At 45.3% G+C, this 17,407-nt stretch overlaps 1 protein-coding gene across 2 annotated transcripts in view; it reads left to right on the plus strand.

The window, feature by feature from the left end:
* The window catches only part of ATAD1 (ATPase family AAA domain containing 1), a 291,020-nt gene that overhangs the window by 169,927 nt on the left and 103,686 nt on the right, over positions 1 to 17,407 (plus strand). For both annotated transcript variants that reach the window (XM_078642892.1, XM_078642891.1), the window contains exon 6: positions 7,432 to 7,538. In XM_078642892.1, the coding sequence (XP_078499018.1) occupies positions 7,432 to 7,538 (107 nt within the window). The remainder of the gene's footprint in view (positions 1 to 7,431; positions 7,539 to 17,407) is intronic.

Here is a 17,407-nt window from a genome sequence, read left to right on the forward strand (position 1 = left end):
GACCCAAGGTGCCACCATATGTGTTGCTTAGTATCTCAGTTTTTTTGTGATGAATCACACCCTCTTTAATGCAAGGGTGTAATACCTGGTGCCTCGATTTTTGACATCTAGACCGTTAAATCTTTAGAACTTTAAACTCTTTTGATTTGCCTTTAAACTCTTCTGATTTGCCTATCTGAACGGGACTGCTACAATGCTACATTTTTCTTCTCCCCATTTTGCAAACACTAATCCTGAACTTGCAGAAAATGGTGGGTTAAGGTGTACCCATTTCGCAGGAAATGGTATGTTAAAAATCTGGACATAGAGATTGGCTCCCATATAACCAGTACTGTGCAGACAACATGGTTGTAATAGAAGGTTTTGGCCTGTGTTGCATGGGGAGCCACACAATATCTCTCAATTACTATCTTGATAAAACATGCTCTATATGGGTGCAGTACTTATCCTATTTTTATTGGGACCACTCCCATAGTGTTCTCAATTGAGTAATCTTCTGTTTCTGTGAGTCCTAATCCCTTTACTGCCTTGCGTACCTCAATTGAAAGTCTAGGTAGCTTTTTCCAGATTAATTAAGTTGATTCTCTCTGGAGATTCTGAAAAGTATTCCCTATACAATGTCAGCTTGAAATGCATAAAGTAATCCAGAGATTATATTAATTCTTATTGCAGCCATTTGACCCATCCATGATACATATATGTGTGTCCACCTCCTGCCATAAAGCTGTGTAAGAGACCAGTCTGAGTCATCAGTTTGGCCCTAAACTCCTGACAGCTTTAGTATCTACCCTGAAGGGCATCACACTGCACAAAGGCTAGCCTTTCTCAGCCATTCAGTTCAGAGAGTTAGGAGGCTGGACTTCTCGGCATTAATTTTATATCCTCAACATCTGCCATATTTGCCAATTTCTATTAAAGGGTGGTATTGAGACATTCGGGTCCGAGTGACAACTACTGCTCCCAACTACTGAACTAGGGCGAGAAGCTTTTGTAGCACACCATCTCTTGTTAAAGATAACCTTGCTCAGGCTTGAATTGTGGCTTTCATTGAAAATTGCTACATTCAGCTTTCCCTTTCCAAATATGTGAGCAGCTTCTGACCTTGCATGGTCTTTTAAGCTTCACACATTCCAGGTGATAGTTAATACCAAATCTTCCAATATTCTCACTCATAAAAGTTTTGTATACACATCACCACTGTTCCCCTGACGTCAGCGCTCACCACCTCGCGTGGAGCGCGCACACAGGACGTTGCTAGAGAGAGTCGCGCCGCCGGCCGCTTTATAGAGGCGAGGGGTGCAAACATGAGGCACTTTTCGTGGCGGTGGTGGCGGAGTGGCTGTGAGGAGTGCAGGTAAGGAGGCGGGGGGCTGGTGGGGCTTGTGGCGCTTGCGGCACTTGGGCTACGTGGGAGCGCGAGGCAGGGCTTTTGTTATTAAAGCGCGGGGCAGACTGTGGCCTTTTGTTTAAGTATTGCTGTTAATCAGAGCCCCTTCACGGGCTCCGATTAACAGCAATACTTAAACAAAAGGCCACAGTCTGCTCCGTGCTTTAATAACAAAAGCGTAGAGACAGTTTCTAAACACAGCGTGTACTGTCTCTACGCATTTGTTAGTAAAGCGCGAGGCAGACTTTGGCCTTTTGTTTAAGTATTGCTGTTAATCGGAGCCCGTGAAGGGGCTCTGATTAACAGCAATACTTAAACAAAAGGCCACAGCGGCTGGGGAAACGAGCGGAACCGAAGGCAAAAGGGGCACAAAAACAAGGAAAAAAACGAGTGGCACAGAGGGCAGAAAGGCACAAAAAACGAGTGGGACAGAGGGCAGAAAGGCACAAAAAACGAGTGGGACAGAGGGCAGAAAGGCACAAAAAACGAGTGGAACAGAGGGCAGAAAGGCACAAAAAGCGAGTGGGACAGGGCAGAAAGGAACGAGTGGGACAGAGGGCAGAAAGGCACGAAAAACGAGTGGAACAGAGGGAAGAAAGGCACAAAATACGAGTGGGACAGAAGGCAAAAGGGGCACAAAAACGAGTGGCACAGAGGGCAGACGGGCACAAAAAGCTCATGGCACAGAGGCAAAATACAGAAATATATGGGCAGCTAAGAACAGAAGGCAGAACGGGCAGAGAGGCATGGGGGCAGCGAGGGGAACAGAAGGGAAAACTGGGCAGAGACACGGGCAGCAAGGGGTACAGAAGGAAAGACCGGGCAGAGAGAGCACGGGACAGCGAGGGGAACAGAGGGAAGAAAAAGGGGCACGGACCACGTACAGGCAGCGGGGAAGACAGACAACAGCAGTCAGAGACACAACAATGAAAATACAGGCAATACAATAAATTTGCAAACTGCCCTTAAGACCCTTATTGTGGCTCTGTATGTGTGAAAATGCACCATCTTTTCACTTTTTTAAAGTAAACGTTTTGAGTGCCATTTGGCACCGCAGACACACGAGAGGGTTGGTTCCTGGCGCACATAGCCACGGTTGCATCGCACAGAGACCCTCTGCTGCCTCACACAGAGGAAAAAAATTAGAGGGAACTTTGCATATCACATCTAGATGTTGTTCCTTCTGTCTTGATCAATTGACATTCAGCAGACTGCAAAAGCCCTGCAGTGCAGCTTTAGTCCCTACAGTGGTAGGTAATGAATGTTACTGCTGTCATGTCTGGCAGAGCCACCAGTAGCCAAAGACACCAAAGTAGAGGCATTTAATTTTTAGGCGTCAGTAAAACATAATGCATTTAGAGTTCTGCTGACCCACAGTGCTCCGTAGAAAGCGATCATCTTGGGTCAAAGCACTTTCTGCCGCAGCAACTAAAGATACCACATAAACAGCTATCGGCTAATAAACTGTTTGCTTGTTAGAACCGATTAAGTATTTTGGTCCATATTTCGGAAAATGTGTGAAGGTGTAGTTTGTTGTTGTTTTCTATATTTGAGAAAACTCGATTATCAAGTTCAATTACTATAAATCTGATCACACTGTTACGGTGATGGACCCGAAGTGCTGGAACTCTGGTAACCCAGTGTTCCTCTAGTATGTGTTTGTAGAGTCTAGATTTATGTGTTGCTGTTAGGGGCTGAATAATAAACAACTGCGTAGGCTCTGTACTGTACACGCTGAATACCAACTGTTTCAGACCATTTCTGTGTGTAATCTTACGTGGAACTCCACTGTTATCTTGGCAACGAGTTGCCAGGCAAGCCACCTCCATGCTGTCCAGATGGCAACCTGCCTCACGTAGTATAAACAAGGGACACTTTCCAGTGTTTGGAGCACTCCCAGCATAGATAGAAGTGGTGTAGTGCATCTGTCTGAACAGCACTTTGCTCTGCCATTCATCAAGAGAAACTGTTTGAGCAAGAGTTACAGTATGAACACGAGTGTCTGTGCCCCTGCCCCACTTTTAAGTTCAGATTGATTCGATGCAGTAGACAGCTGTGAACTGCAATTTGTCTAGCTTATCTCACTATGGGATGACTGAAAGGCTTCTCCCAATGCCTCCAAGGGCTTGCAGTTTTTCAGTGGTCTACTTAACTCTGTCCCCATTCTCTCGTTTGCAGTCGCAGAGGTCTGCAGTCCAGCCACAAGAACTTCCTGATTACTGCTCCCTAGGGCCATAGAGTGCATGTGCAACTTCCACACTGCATCAGCAGTATCCCCAGGGCCAACTGAGCATCTAGGTATAAGAGCAGCATCAGGATTAGATGGAGCGGGCTCTCTCAGCGCTCCAAAGAGCACTCGAGGCCTTCGCTTGGTCTTAACCCAGCTGTTGAACACAGCTGGGTTGAGAGCTTTAAAGTGCGCATGTCTGGCTGGCCAAAGTGCCCTGCCCATAACTTCTTTCTGCTGCTGCCATTCAGCAGTTGCCCCGCCCCCGTGCAGATGCTTGGCTCGTGACTGGTTTATTGAATAATAAAATGGTAATACATTATCTGTTTTACCATTTCATTTGTCATCTCAGGGGCATGGGTGGCATTTCAATAGGTAGGGCGATGCTCCTCCGCCTTAATGGAGGAGCCACCCCTGGTCACTACGGAGGTCTAAGGGAACCCATGGACAAAATGGTAATCACTTAAACAATATTGCTTTTGTTATTTTAAACTGTGTTCTACCACAAATTGTACGTTCATCAGATGTGTGCACAGACTCATACAAGACTTAAAAACAGTTACTCTCAGGAAGGTTGCTAGATCGGCCACAGATCAGCTCAAGGGCAGCCCTTCCACTCTAATCTGACTTCCTCACACCAAAAAGATCTGAATTCCCTTTCTGTCTGTTCTCTTTATGATTCTTCAGGCAGTAATTACATCATCCTCTCAATCTAGTATGAACATGTTCAGTACAAGTCTGTCATCCCATAGCATCTACCCACCAGGCCACTCAGCAGCTGCCTTCCCCTGTACTGTCCCTGCTCGTCTCATCTGCTTTGGTGTGTGGGGTGAAGACATCCATCAGGATGAGCAGTATCCAGGTGCAATGCTCCTCTGAACTGTTTCATCTCTTTAATGAGGCAGGACTTGACTAAACCAACACTCATAAGGAGGGCTTCTGAATTTTTTGCACGCCCCCACTTTTTCTTGCATCCCCTCCTCATCTCACCTCTGCCTAATAGATGAAGTAAAGTCTTGAGAAAGGACAGACTGAAATAGACTCCTCTCCAAGGAAACAAGACCCACTCTTATTTCTGCCTGACTCAAAAATGCGCTTCAATCTACCAATCTGTGTACATCGTCTGTAGAGATTATGGGAACTGTAAACTGCTGAAAGCTGTCTGCACCCTTGTGTTTGTGACTCATTTAAGTCACAGACTTTTCGGCGTGACATTTTGAGATGTGTGCCTGCAGTTTTGTTTCAGTTCTAGTACTGGTTGATAACACCTCACCTTGTCAATAAATTAGGTTACTTGGATTCAGCCTGGACACCAACCTCAGTCTCAAGGACCACACAGCCAAGGAAGCAAGTCCAGCCTGGTACTATCCTAATGGAGGGATTAATGAGCAAAAAAGAAATAGACGGCAGATGTAGACCTTCTATATTAATGCACCCAGGATCTGACATAACATTCCTGTATCTATCAGGGCCTCCCAACCCCTGGAACAAGCTAAAGACAGACCTCTTTAAAGAGCAGTACATCACATTTCTAAATTCTTCCTTTATGCATCCCTCCTTTTACTCATCCCAAACCTCATCTTACTACTATGATCTCCCACATAACGCTTTATAGACTCTTCCCTTTCCTATCCCTCCATTATCCTATTCAATCCAGCTAACAGACACAGCTCAAATTAACTCCTATTTCCGTATACTAATCCACAACAAATCCATTTTGGGTTCTGGAGTAGCATGCTTCTAGCCGAAAAGCGATTTGACACCTCGTCAGGGGTAGTAAGCAGAATATAAATATAGTTATGATGCAATAACAGTTCACTTCTCGGAGAACCCAGTTTCCCTCCAGTCAGTCATTTACACTGCATGGGGCTCCGCAGTGGATTGGATAGGATTACATCTATGATTAGGATACCTTAATCGCAATTATTTTGAGTAAGAGAAATATTAGGTACTTCCGAGTCCAGGCTTACAGGCCCCCCGCCCCCCACCAAAAATCAGTAACCTAATGGGGAGCCGCAGTCAACGACCAATAGGTCAAGGAAACAGCCGCAGTTTGAAAAGGTTTGGGATTCACTAAGTTATAGTCACAAGACTAGATGTTCAAAATAATGTCTGTGCAGGGTTTATTGGGTCAATAAATGCATATACTTTAATAGCCCGTGTTTAGTTTTTAATTTTATGAACGGAGAGCTTTATTAAATAACTGTTCTATTGCATAGGACAGAGCTGTAGCAAGTGCTTTGTCAGGATTGATATGCATTTTTCATTAATCAAACTGTGTGTGTATATATATATATATATATATGTACATCACGTTTCGTTTTTAAGCGAAAGATAGACGGCACTCCAAGTCTCTTGTCCAAGAAAAGAATTTTATTAGGCAGACCCCCTGCCCCCACGACAAACGCGTTTCGCCACTAGGGCTTCGTCAGTGTCAACTCGATTATTGTGAGAAACACCATTTTATCCCCACCTCCTCCATATCATAGAAAGAGGACTAAATCTCGCCAAATCGGCGGCCATCTTATAGTGTACAATATCCTGTTAAGTATCCTTTATACAAAAATATACATGGTGGGATAAATGGTGAATCAAAAGTTAATAAAAAGTGCTCGTGAAGTTAAAAACATTAGATTGTCCAAAATATTCATTAACAATTCGTTTTGATTGCATGTACAGTAATTGTCCTTTAGATGCCACCTAAGAAAAATACAACATATGTATTAAAATCATGGCCATTCCCCATTATTATTTAGATGTACTCATTTTTAAAAAAGATGCCTTCATTTACTCAGAATTCATTTAGATTATAAGCATCAAAGTTATTTATATGTACACCTTTACTGACAGCCTTCCCATTTGTGTCAGTGTTATGAGGATTGGGACTAGTATATGTACAAGCAAACGAATAATATAGCCCTGTATGGGCATATATATTATTGGACACTGACGAAGCCCTAGTGGCGAAACGCGTTTGTCGTGGGGGCAGGGGGTCTGCCTAATAAAATTCTTTTCTTGGACAAGAGACTTGGAGTGCCGTCTATCTTTCGCTTAAAAACGAAACGTGATGTACATTGAATGCGGCTCACCACTGCACGACTGAGCACCCGGGAGAAGGAGGAGCGGTGGCGGAGCTGTTTACGAAGAATATATATATATATATATATATATATATATATATATATATATATATATATATATATATATATATATATATATATATATATATAATGTACATTGAATGCGGCTCACCACTGCACGACTGAGCACCCGGGAGAAGGAGGAGCGGTGGCGGAGCTGTTTACGAAGAAAAAAATATATATATATATATATATATATATATATATATATATATATATATATATATATATATATATATATATATATATATATATATATATATATATATACATACACACACACACAAAATGTATTTAGTTGGGACCTACTGTACACTGGCAGATGTATAGAAAATAAAACATTTCCAGAAAATGTATAAATGATAATCTGAAAATCAATAACAAACTGAATCCATGATGGGAGTTTGGCAAGTGAGGCATCAGTAGATTTACCCTAAAGGAAATTAAGATAGTACAATATGGTCACCTGTAAGAACCACTAACTTGACAGCCACATCACTTGCTGTACATGCTTTATTAAAGCTGTGAGAGTCTGTTTTATGCTGGTCAACCTGAATACTAATTTGGACAGAGATGTTTGCTTTTGATATCAGACTGTTGGGTTGGGGCGCGCAAATAATAGTTGCACTCTTATTAAATGTGTTCATGCTTTTTTCCCCTTTTCCCCCTTCACTTAGATTCCTTTCTCCGAAGTCGGTCAAGCAGTGACCATGAAGCTACGGCCATGATGAAGGCTCAGTTTATGAGCCTTTGGGACGGTCTCGATACAGATTACAGTTGCCAGGTACGGGTTATAAAATGTAACACATTGCAGCTGTATCAACACTCCATTTAATTTCTTATTGTGGTGTTGGCTGAAACCCAGACTTCAACATTACGTCTTTAATTTTGCATGCAATTGACTGTTCCTTAAAAAAAATTCTGTACGGTAAGAGTTTCGTTTCTTATGTTAAGTTTCAGCGTATTCTCTTAAAACAGCATGCACATGGTATATTAGATGGTCTGGCAAAAAATATGTGCTTACGTCTTAATTCTTCGTTCAGTCTTAATGTATGGAATTTCTTTTACATGACATGTCCAGAAATGTGCACATGGTCAAGCACAATCTCCTACATTTATCCGCTGAGTGTGCTTTCATCACAAATCAGTTTTTTTGCATTAGGGTTTTTTTACGTCACCAAGTGTCTTGAAATGCTCAGTTTCCTCAAACATACAGCCATTTGTGCTACAAATGAGGCTTTTTAAGAACTTTAGTATTAGATCTTGTGATCTAATCCTGATAAAGCATATTGTGTGTGGTTTGGTCACAACTTACAACTTTGGATCATGCACTTTGGATACTGAGGATATCCTGCAATCCCTCATCTGTAAACAATTTCCCATTTTGGGTGGGGTAGTTTGATGGAAAAGTTGGCCTTCTGGTTAGATGGGCTGTACATGGCTGCTAACAACCACTTCAATTCCCCTGTTCTTGAATATATCCAACAATGGGAGGTTGTCTGTTGCCAGTCCAAGTAAGAAGAGGGGTAGTTGGAAGCCCTGACACATACTCCTCTAAACATTCAGGAAAGAAGTATGTCCACTTGAGTAAAAATCTTATGCCAGATTTCTCCCACCCGCCTCACTACTCCTCTTCAGTACATGGTCATTATATACCATGATTTTGTCGCTAATTGTGCAAGGGGTGGTATCTGACGCATTATTGTGTTTTCTGGCATGAAGCAAACTTTTTTTATTTTTATAAAACCTATATTTATTGACAATGCGTACATTACAACATATAGAAGTATGGCTGAGCCTACATTGATACATACATTGTTACCAACCAATGGTCCCCCCCCTTACATAAGAGGATATTTTATTTCAGCAACTTCTGGTGTCTGACACAGTCTCACCTCCAGCTATGGCTATCAAGTGTCAACTCATCATCCAGTTAGCATTTCACTGAGCATCGATCGAGCCTACACTGTCATCTCACATAACATAAATTATGTGAAACTGTTATCAATTAAACTATCTAACTTCTATAATACTAAGCAGCAATAATGGGACTCCGTGCCAGCATGGTTACCCTCAGGCCTACGGGCTTGTCCGGGGGTACGCAGGGGGAGGATGAGGTGAGCTGCGGGTGGAGGCGGGCTGCTCCCCTTTACTGTAAGAGCCTTAGTACATTTTCCCACACATACACATCGCCATCCTGAGGGTTCATCCCACCCGGCCACGAGTGGGATGGAAGCACAGCTGCTAACCCATCCCGCGCATCTATGGGCATCTCAGGCCCCCAACCACCAGCACCCCCGGCTAGGTGCCCTCAAAACTGCTTTCGGGGAAGTCCTCCGGCTCCACAGCCGCCAGATTTTCACACCTGCTCCCCATATTTCCTGCCCCCAAACCGCAGCTGCCCCCCCAACCCTCTTAGCGCTTGTCGGTCATTCGTTTTGGACAGTGGGCGACCAAGTTTCCCATTTTAGCTCCTCTTATAGGAGTCGGGAGCCCTCCCAACAGGCAATGATTGACCGAGGCGTCCAACTTTAAACACGTGGCTTCCCATGGAGCCCGGAGCAATCCCGCCAGTATCTCTGTACCCTACCGCACTCCCACATCATATGTAGAAACAACGCTGGATCTCTATGTAATCTTTGCGGGTTAAAGTAGGTTTGATGTAAATAATAAAACTGCGTAAGCCCTTGCGTTATACCTACTTCCCTGATCTGAGCACAGACCCGCGTACATTTACCCTCTGTAAGTGGCATAGGCAAGTGTTGCACGTCCACCTGTCCCAGACCACTGTTGTGCGTATCTTGCGGTCTCCCTTTAGGGCTTTACAGATGCAGGATATTAGACCCGTACTGGAGTCAGGATCCAGCAGCAGCCTCTGCAGGAAAATCTGTCCAGACCTCACGAGCCGTGCTGGGCACTTTTAGCATACTGCAAAAGCTGGCCTGGTTGTAGTTGAAACAAATCCTGCACCTCACCCATTGTGAGGAAATTGTAGTTCAGTTATAGGTATCCAGCCATGTTGCAGCCCCCTTCAAACCACTGCGCCATATCCATCACCATTTATATGCGTCTGAAATGCTGTATCCACTTCAGGGGGTGTAACCTGGCATAAGGCACCCTAATTAAAATAATAATGATAGTAATTCCATATCTGTAAAGTGCAAACTTATCACCTCTAGTGGAACCAGGCGGTGGGGGGCCGTCAGGGAAAGTAAGTGAGCTATTGCCCAGAGTCACATGATACTGAGCTGAGCTGCCGTTGGGATCGGACTGTGAGGCCCACTCTCTTTATTCCGGAAACCTCGGTGCTGCTCCTCACCTCTCTCTACGCAACACACGTGTGACTGCCTGCTCTCACGCCTTTGCCGCTTGCCGGACAATAAACTGACTGCCCCTCGGGACTCTCGCACCCTGCATTAGGTACCTTGGGAGGATTGTACTGTCTCTGCACCCCGCCTTTAAGTTATTTTCCACTTTTGGGCCATCTGCGCACCACTGCAATGCATATTGTAACAAACCCGCAAAATACACTGCAGGTCCGGCAGACCCAGCCCCCCAAGCTCAGTGTCCAACTTTTGTATTTCCCGTTTTACTTTACTCCTCTGTGCCAGACAACACTAGGATTCTATTCAAGACGGCAAATGTGCATCTCTGGATATTACATAGGGAGTTCTGCAGGAGGTACAGGCATCAAGGCAGCAATGCAAACACAAGGAGATGATGGACGGAGCGCTAAAACTTTTCAGACACTCGCCCCCAGTCACAGATCTGGGTTGAATCCATCATCGCTCTTTAGCTCACTTCGCCATGCCAGTTTAGACACAGCTATATGCAAATCAGTCTTGACCCTGTGCCTCATGGGAACAGTCCAGCCGAACTGCCAAGCCATGTCTTCCCAGGACTGGAAACTAGCATCCTGGGACCAGTTTTCGGCTAACAGCCCTCATTAGCCAGGCTAGCTTGAATCCAGTGGCAAGCAACACAATTTTGCTTTTGGCCACCCTGCCCATTATAGACAGAGGCAGTCTGTTCCAGAAGCGAATATACACTTCTAGGTTCTCAAGCACCCTACCCATATTAAGAAGGTAGCAGGACTCCGAGATATGAGCCACTTGTAGTGGAAGATAACAGAACTGATCATGCTCCTACTGAAGCTCAGTCACTGGGAGACCAACAGGGTCCATAAACACCAACCCCGCTAGTTGGAAAAGCACTGTTTTCTGCTTGTTGACCTGTAAGCCAGACACCCCACCTAATTCAGCCATGATCGCCATCAGCACTCTCACCGACCTCTCTGGGCGGTTGATATAGACCCGTGAGTCATCCACATATAGCAAGACAACATAGGTGTTACCACCCACTCAGAGACCCCACTCAGCCATGTCTTGGTGTAGTCTAATCGCCAAAGCAAAGAGGAGTGGAGACAAGGGGCACCCCGTCTCGTACCTCTCTCAGTGGGCAAGCATTCAGATACCATATTACCGGTTCGGACACGCACAACAAGTTGGGTGCAGAGTAGTTTAACACAGGACAGAAAGATCTGCCCCATTCTCCTCAGCACCTCCCAGCGATATTCCCAGTTCAGCGTGTCAACCACTATTTTGATAGCTAATACTCCCAGTGCAGCATCCAGGTTGGTGTCTGCCACAGAGTGTAGTACATGGGAGAGTCTCGGCAAGTTCATCTGCCCCCTGACGAGCAAAAAACCACACTGATCTTTGTGTACCAAGTAGGGCACCTCTTCCCGCAATCTAGTCGCAAACAGAAGCCTGTAAGAACCAGGGTCTGTTGGGTCCCTACCTGTCATAGGCAGCATGACCACCTGGGCCTCCCTCATGGACTGGCAGCACCCCTCGCCAACTCGACTCCCGTAGAGTCTCCAATAGGCAGGGAACTAGTAGTTCCGAGAAAGTTTGGTAGTATTCCAACAGTACCCCTCTGGGCCCGGTGCAGTGCATTGCGCCATGTCCTGAACTGCCTCCTTCAGTTCCTCCACCGGGAGCTCTTCTTCCGTCTCTCTCCCCTGATCTGCTGTAAGACTGAGACGCACCAACCCATTCAGGAAACGTCAAGCATCCTCCAACCGGTCCTGCGCCACCTCACTGTTTACCACCGTCAGGTGATCCTGCAAGATAGTTAATGCATATCTACGTCCTGGGCATGGTTCCATCCGGTGTCTCAACTATATAATCAATAGGAGTGGGCATTCCCTCTCAATCAGCCACCCAATAGTCACCCTGACTTATCCCCCTCCTTGTGCAACCATTGACCATATTCACGCCTGACCAGGCAATGCAGCCTGCCCCAGATCTCCTCTACCTTCATCTGGCCTGTTAATAACTCTTCTTGCCTCTCCCACAGCATTTGCCCATGGTTGGAGGACCACTAACTACTAATCCTCCCCAGAAAATTCCCCCTCGGTGGTGCCACATACAGTTGATCTTAGACATGCACTCTCTGCTTGTCACCGCTTTCACAGCATACTATTCCACCCTTCTCTGAGCCGTTGTAGACCAGTTGGTCTCAACGTAACTGACCGTTAAGTTCCTCACAGAATCAGACGTCCCCCAGTGTCTCCGAGCGCAGGCAACATAGGGCAACCTGGGCCTAGTTCAACCAATGCCCTACTCCAGAAGTAGCGGTGCATGATCTGAGAGGAACCTTCCTAGAATATGTATATCCAGCACCATGGCAGCTTGCTCCTCTGACACCAGAAACATGTCACGGCGGCTATACGCTTCATGCGCCAATGCATAGCCAATGCATAGCAGGTGAACTCCCTGACCACTGAATGTGTCTCAGGCCCGATATCCACACATTGCATTCGCTCCATTGCGGCCCTCTGTGCGGTCGACATACCTGGCTTCATGTGGGGCAGTGGAGGGTGCCTTTCCAGCTGTCCATCCAGAACACAGTTAAAATCGCCAGCCCATAGTAGGGGGATCCCAACATAAGCGAGCAGCTCACGCTCTATGTTGAGGCAGAATACCTCCTCATTAGCATTTGGTGCATATACATTCCTCAGACACACTTCCACACCATCCAAGGACCATACAGTAAGAGGTACCTCCCTTCGTCATCTTTAAATCCACGAACGTGGAAGGGTAACCTGCGGGGCTAGCCTGTTCAGAACCGCCAGGCATAGTTGGAGTGTGTGGCGGAGTAGAGTTGCCTTCTCCACTTCCTTTGCATTTTCAGTACCTCACTCTCCATCAAATGTGTCTCTTGCAGCATAGCGATGTATATGCACTGTCGATGGAGGAACATCTGTATCATTTTATATGCGAGTTGAGCCCATGGACATCCCACGTCACTAATCTAAAACGTATATCAATATTGGCCCAGTTTATCTGCTACAAACCTTCCTCTCCTCCCCGTTCTCCAATAAAACACCCACCACATCACTCCTGCTGTACACCAAACTGTAGCATAACACCCCATCCCACCCTCTGGGGTAAATGCAGAAAAGCAACTTGTGCCTCCCAAAACAGCACAGCCCCGCTTTTTCCACTTTTTTAACAAATCCTCACACCTTTGTGTCATAACTTAGGTCTGGCAGGTTCCCAAGCTCACACACTGCTCACAGTCTTGAAAATTATCTGGGGGGAGCCTCATTCAGGGGCAGTCAGTAAAGCTGCCGTCCTAGAGCACAACAAACCTGAAACCTACCCCTGCCAGCACACACCTGCATGACCTACACACTCAACCACGTACACACAGTGCCACAAATTTCATTTGCTCCAAGCGCACATACCCGCAACACCAATCACTCAAAAATGCGGAAGGAGAGGCCTATCCCGTTTTCACAACGCATGCTGCTCAGCTGCACTCACCAACATATTTCTAGCATAACATACAAGCCAAATCCGCAATCTGAAAAAGAGAGACTCCCTCCAGATCCCATGTCCCACAGAGATAGTTCATGAAGCCACTGAATTAGGAAATATTAACACCATGTTCAACCAGTGCAGAGGGGTACCATACCATTGTCACCTCGAGCCATCACTGATTCAAGTCTTTACCAGTTCTGAGGTTTCCTCTACCACATCGGCTACACTCTCATCGGAGTTAGTGGTTACTGGTGTTATAGTCTTCACAGCTATACTGTTATGTTTATCCAAAGTAACTTCCAAGAGAGCATGTTGTTGTGGTATACAACATTTTTGATTGCGTTTTGTTTTTATGTCAGATTGATCTTGTCTGGATTCAAGGAACCTTACTGTAGGAAACTGGCTCTTTATATAGTGGACGAGTCGGTTTCTCCACGAGAGTCGGAGCAGCAGGCTGGCTGGCAGGGTTGGTGCCAAGCCAATCATTACTCCTCTGTTCTCGGGTCAGTAATCTTCTTTGTCCTCTCCTTCTTTGTGTCTGTCGAATCCGAGGTCCTGCCATTCAGGGTGTCTCCTAAATACTGTATTTAGGGGCGTTACATGGAGTGTCGGGTAGAAGCCAATGGGCTACCTACCTGTAGGAATGCTACACCCTCTGTATGACCATTTCCTGTGGGAAGTGGGCATAACTCTGACCAAGAGGGCCTAATTCCACCAAAAACCAAGATGGTGGAATTTTCCTAGTCTTATTCACTTCAAGTAGCCCATCTTAGGTGTGGTAATAGCCTAAGGGTGAACACACCTCCTAACTAGCTAATTTTCCCACATGTCCTGGTGCCAAAATAGGCCCTTGGCAGGGAGTGGCTTTTCCCCCTGACTGTGGGAAGCCAGGGTTGCATATCAAAGGCAGTGGAGGCCTTTGAAGCCTCATGCTTTGATATGCTGATTACCAGTCATCCTGCTTGGAGGAGGTAACGACTCCAGAGCAGGCATTGTTTCCAAGCTTATAGCGTGAGCTCCCACCTCCAGGGAGGGTCAGAAACTGGTCTGTGGTGGCAGGCTGGGCAGGACCAGTCATCCAACACACTAGAGGTAGGTAGGTTTTCAGGGGGTACCTCTAAGGTACCCTCTATATGCATGTATTAATAAATTCATCTCTGGAATCAATGTGGGTTTATTAAGTGTTTGTTACCAAACACCATGGGTTTCAGTGAAGCCTTTATGGAGCTGGGAAACTCGTTGTGACCAGTGCCCCTCACATACTTTAAGATGGCTTCCCTGTTCACTTTTACTGTCAGTAATTGAACTGGCTAGTACAAGGGCATATCTGCTCATGTGGATATGTTCTCGCATGTAATATAATGCATCCTGCCTTAGGACTGTAAGGCCTGCTGTAGGGGTAACTTAAAAACATTAAATGCAGTGTTAGGGGACATGACACACAGGGTGTGTGCTATGTCGTGTTTTCACTTTTCAGAGCACCTTGTCATGCAACCTGCAGTGTCAGTCTTCATGAGTTTTGTGGTGGGTCTCGTAGAGTGACCCAAGATATGCTGCAGCTCTTGGGGACCCTTTTTAGTACATATGGCCTAGGTGCCAGGGGTACCACTTACTAGGGACTTACAGAGGTGCTAAAGGCCTGGTCAATGGAGGGATCAATTGACCAGTTTCCTTGTTTTGGGGAAAAAACACTGGCACTGGCGACCTCGTTAGCAGGAACCCAGTGCACTCCAGTCAACGATGCATCAAATACCTGGCAAAAAGTGTGAGGACTAGTGCAACAAAAACCCAGTTTCCTACACTTACTGTTATTTTTCAGGAACTAAGAGAAGCATATTGTCTATCAAATAGCTAAGTGCTTGTTCCACATAAATCCTCATTGTGCATCGTAGCTTTGACCAATTTCTCTTTTACGGGTCTTTGGCAGAATTGTTTGCTTTAAAAAGTGTGTATGCCTATTCTGGACCCCTGGTAGCCTTGTTCTCTTTTTTCATGTGGGTGGAGGGTAAGAGTTCCACATCCTCTAGTGGGCCTTGTCTCTCATTCATACCTTCTGGAGGCCTGTTATTCTTTTAAGGGTATGGGTCTTTAGAAAGGGGAAAAGCCCTTAGGAGCATCAAACACCACAGATTTCTCTTGTCATATAGAATAGTGTTGGATGTGCCTATAAGAGGTACTGATCTTAATGCTAATCAAAGGTTCTTCTCTTTTATTGAGAAGTAAGAGGTTTTATGTCCATTGGTATCCTAATATCAGCATGAGCAGTCAGACCTCATTGAGGTCACCAGATCAACTTGGAGACATGAACCAGTCAGTCATTGATCTAACAATTTGAAGGGGCCATATCTTTGTTATATCACGGATGAGGGCCTCTGCCAGCGTAACATTTCAATTTGTTCAATAGACTTTGTTGCACCAAACCTAGGGACAATTTTGTAACACTCTGTGCTTAATTTCAAAAGAAGAAATGTCGAGGCCCATGGTTTTGCTCAGAAGCCTGCTTCTGGTGCTATTAAAGAACGGAGTGCTGAATGCCAAGGCTGCGTAATCTTCAGCCTGAGACCTCTTCAATCCCCGGCAAGGAAGTCCCTGTGTCGATCTATTTTTACAGGTTTTTTTTCACCCATGCTTTCTCCATTTGTCACAGTTTTTTCGTCTCTCTTCTTCCTCCTAGCTTTGGATCAAAGTTTGTTGAGGTGAGAAATAAGTTCTGGTCCCCAAAAATGATTACCAGTGGTTCCCACCTACAATAACGGTCTCGAAATAAGCAGTGGTAACACTTCACAAAATGTAAATGTGACACAATTCCTTGCTTTTATGCAGAAACATCTTTGTTAAAATATTGTTTTCTACAAACTGTAATTAAACATGTGTTGAAGTATATTTGCTCGTATAAGAGGCTCTTCTAGAAAGCTTGGATTTGGCTTGCCCAAAATTAATTCGCTATGGCCAGAGCAGAATTCGCTCTGAAATATTAGGATGTGTACATTGAATACCCACTTCTTTATTCTTGACTTGTTCACCTAAGTCTGTGCACTGGGAAAGTTTTTAACTGTTAATATCGTGTTAACTCCTTCTGGTTTGTAGCTCTCGCTAGAGCTAGCGCATGTGCTGCTCTGCGAGACATTTAGTAGGGGCTTTAAAAAGTGCTGCCACAAGCTGCTTTAGCTGGCTTGGCGCTTGCATTCACGCGAGCAGCCGCCATCACTCCCCCCACCTCTCCCACTTGTTTACTTTTTGCAGAGAGGCCATTTCCTTAGAGCGCGCGCGTGCACTTCCCCCACCCCTCCCACGTGTCCTCAGAAGCAACGGAAGTGTATTCTCTTTCTTTTGCCTTAAATGCATTTTCCTGGACATGTACTATGCCCGTGAAGCACCCTGTCGCCACTCAACTGGTGTTAAACCGCTTCCTCCCAGTGGTTTTCAATGCCTTGTGGGAATTAGCCTGTGTACAGCATAACAACGCAATTACATTGGATTTCGCAACAACGAATTGAAACTGTTGGCGGATATTTAATTTAAGCATTTATGGCAACCCAGAGGCTTATGTTACGTAGGCACATTTTACAGCACAACAAATGATGTCGCTGTATGTTTGAAATTCCTGAAGAAAATGGCAGAATATTACCAGACACGTTTTGTCGGTGGCCATTGTAGAAAGAAGACCCGATCTTCGGTCATCTATCATTGGCCGGTATGTTGCATGTACGTGCTCAAATATTCTCTCAAAAGTGCTTCCTGCGCTGTTGAAATGTTTGTCAGGAGTTGTCTGATCCCAGGCACCTTTGCTCCCCCATCCCCCTTCTGCAAGACTGCAAGAAAG

Source organism: Lissotriton helveticus, chromosome 5_1 (genome assembly GCF_964261635.1).
Source record: "Lissotriton helveticus chromosome 5_1, aLisHel1.1, whole genome shotgun sequence".
Classification (NCBI taxonomy): domain Eukaryota; kingdom Metazoa; phylum Chordata; class Amphibia; order Caudata; family Salamandridae; genus Lissotriton; species Lissotriton helveticus.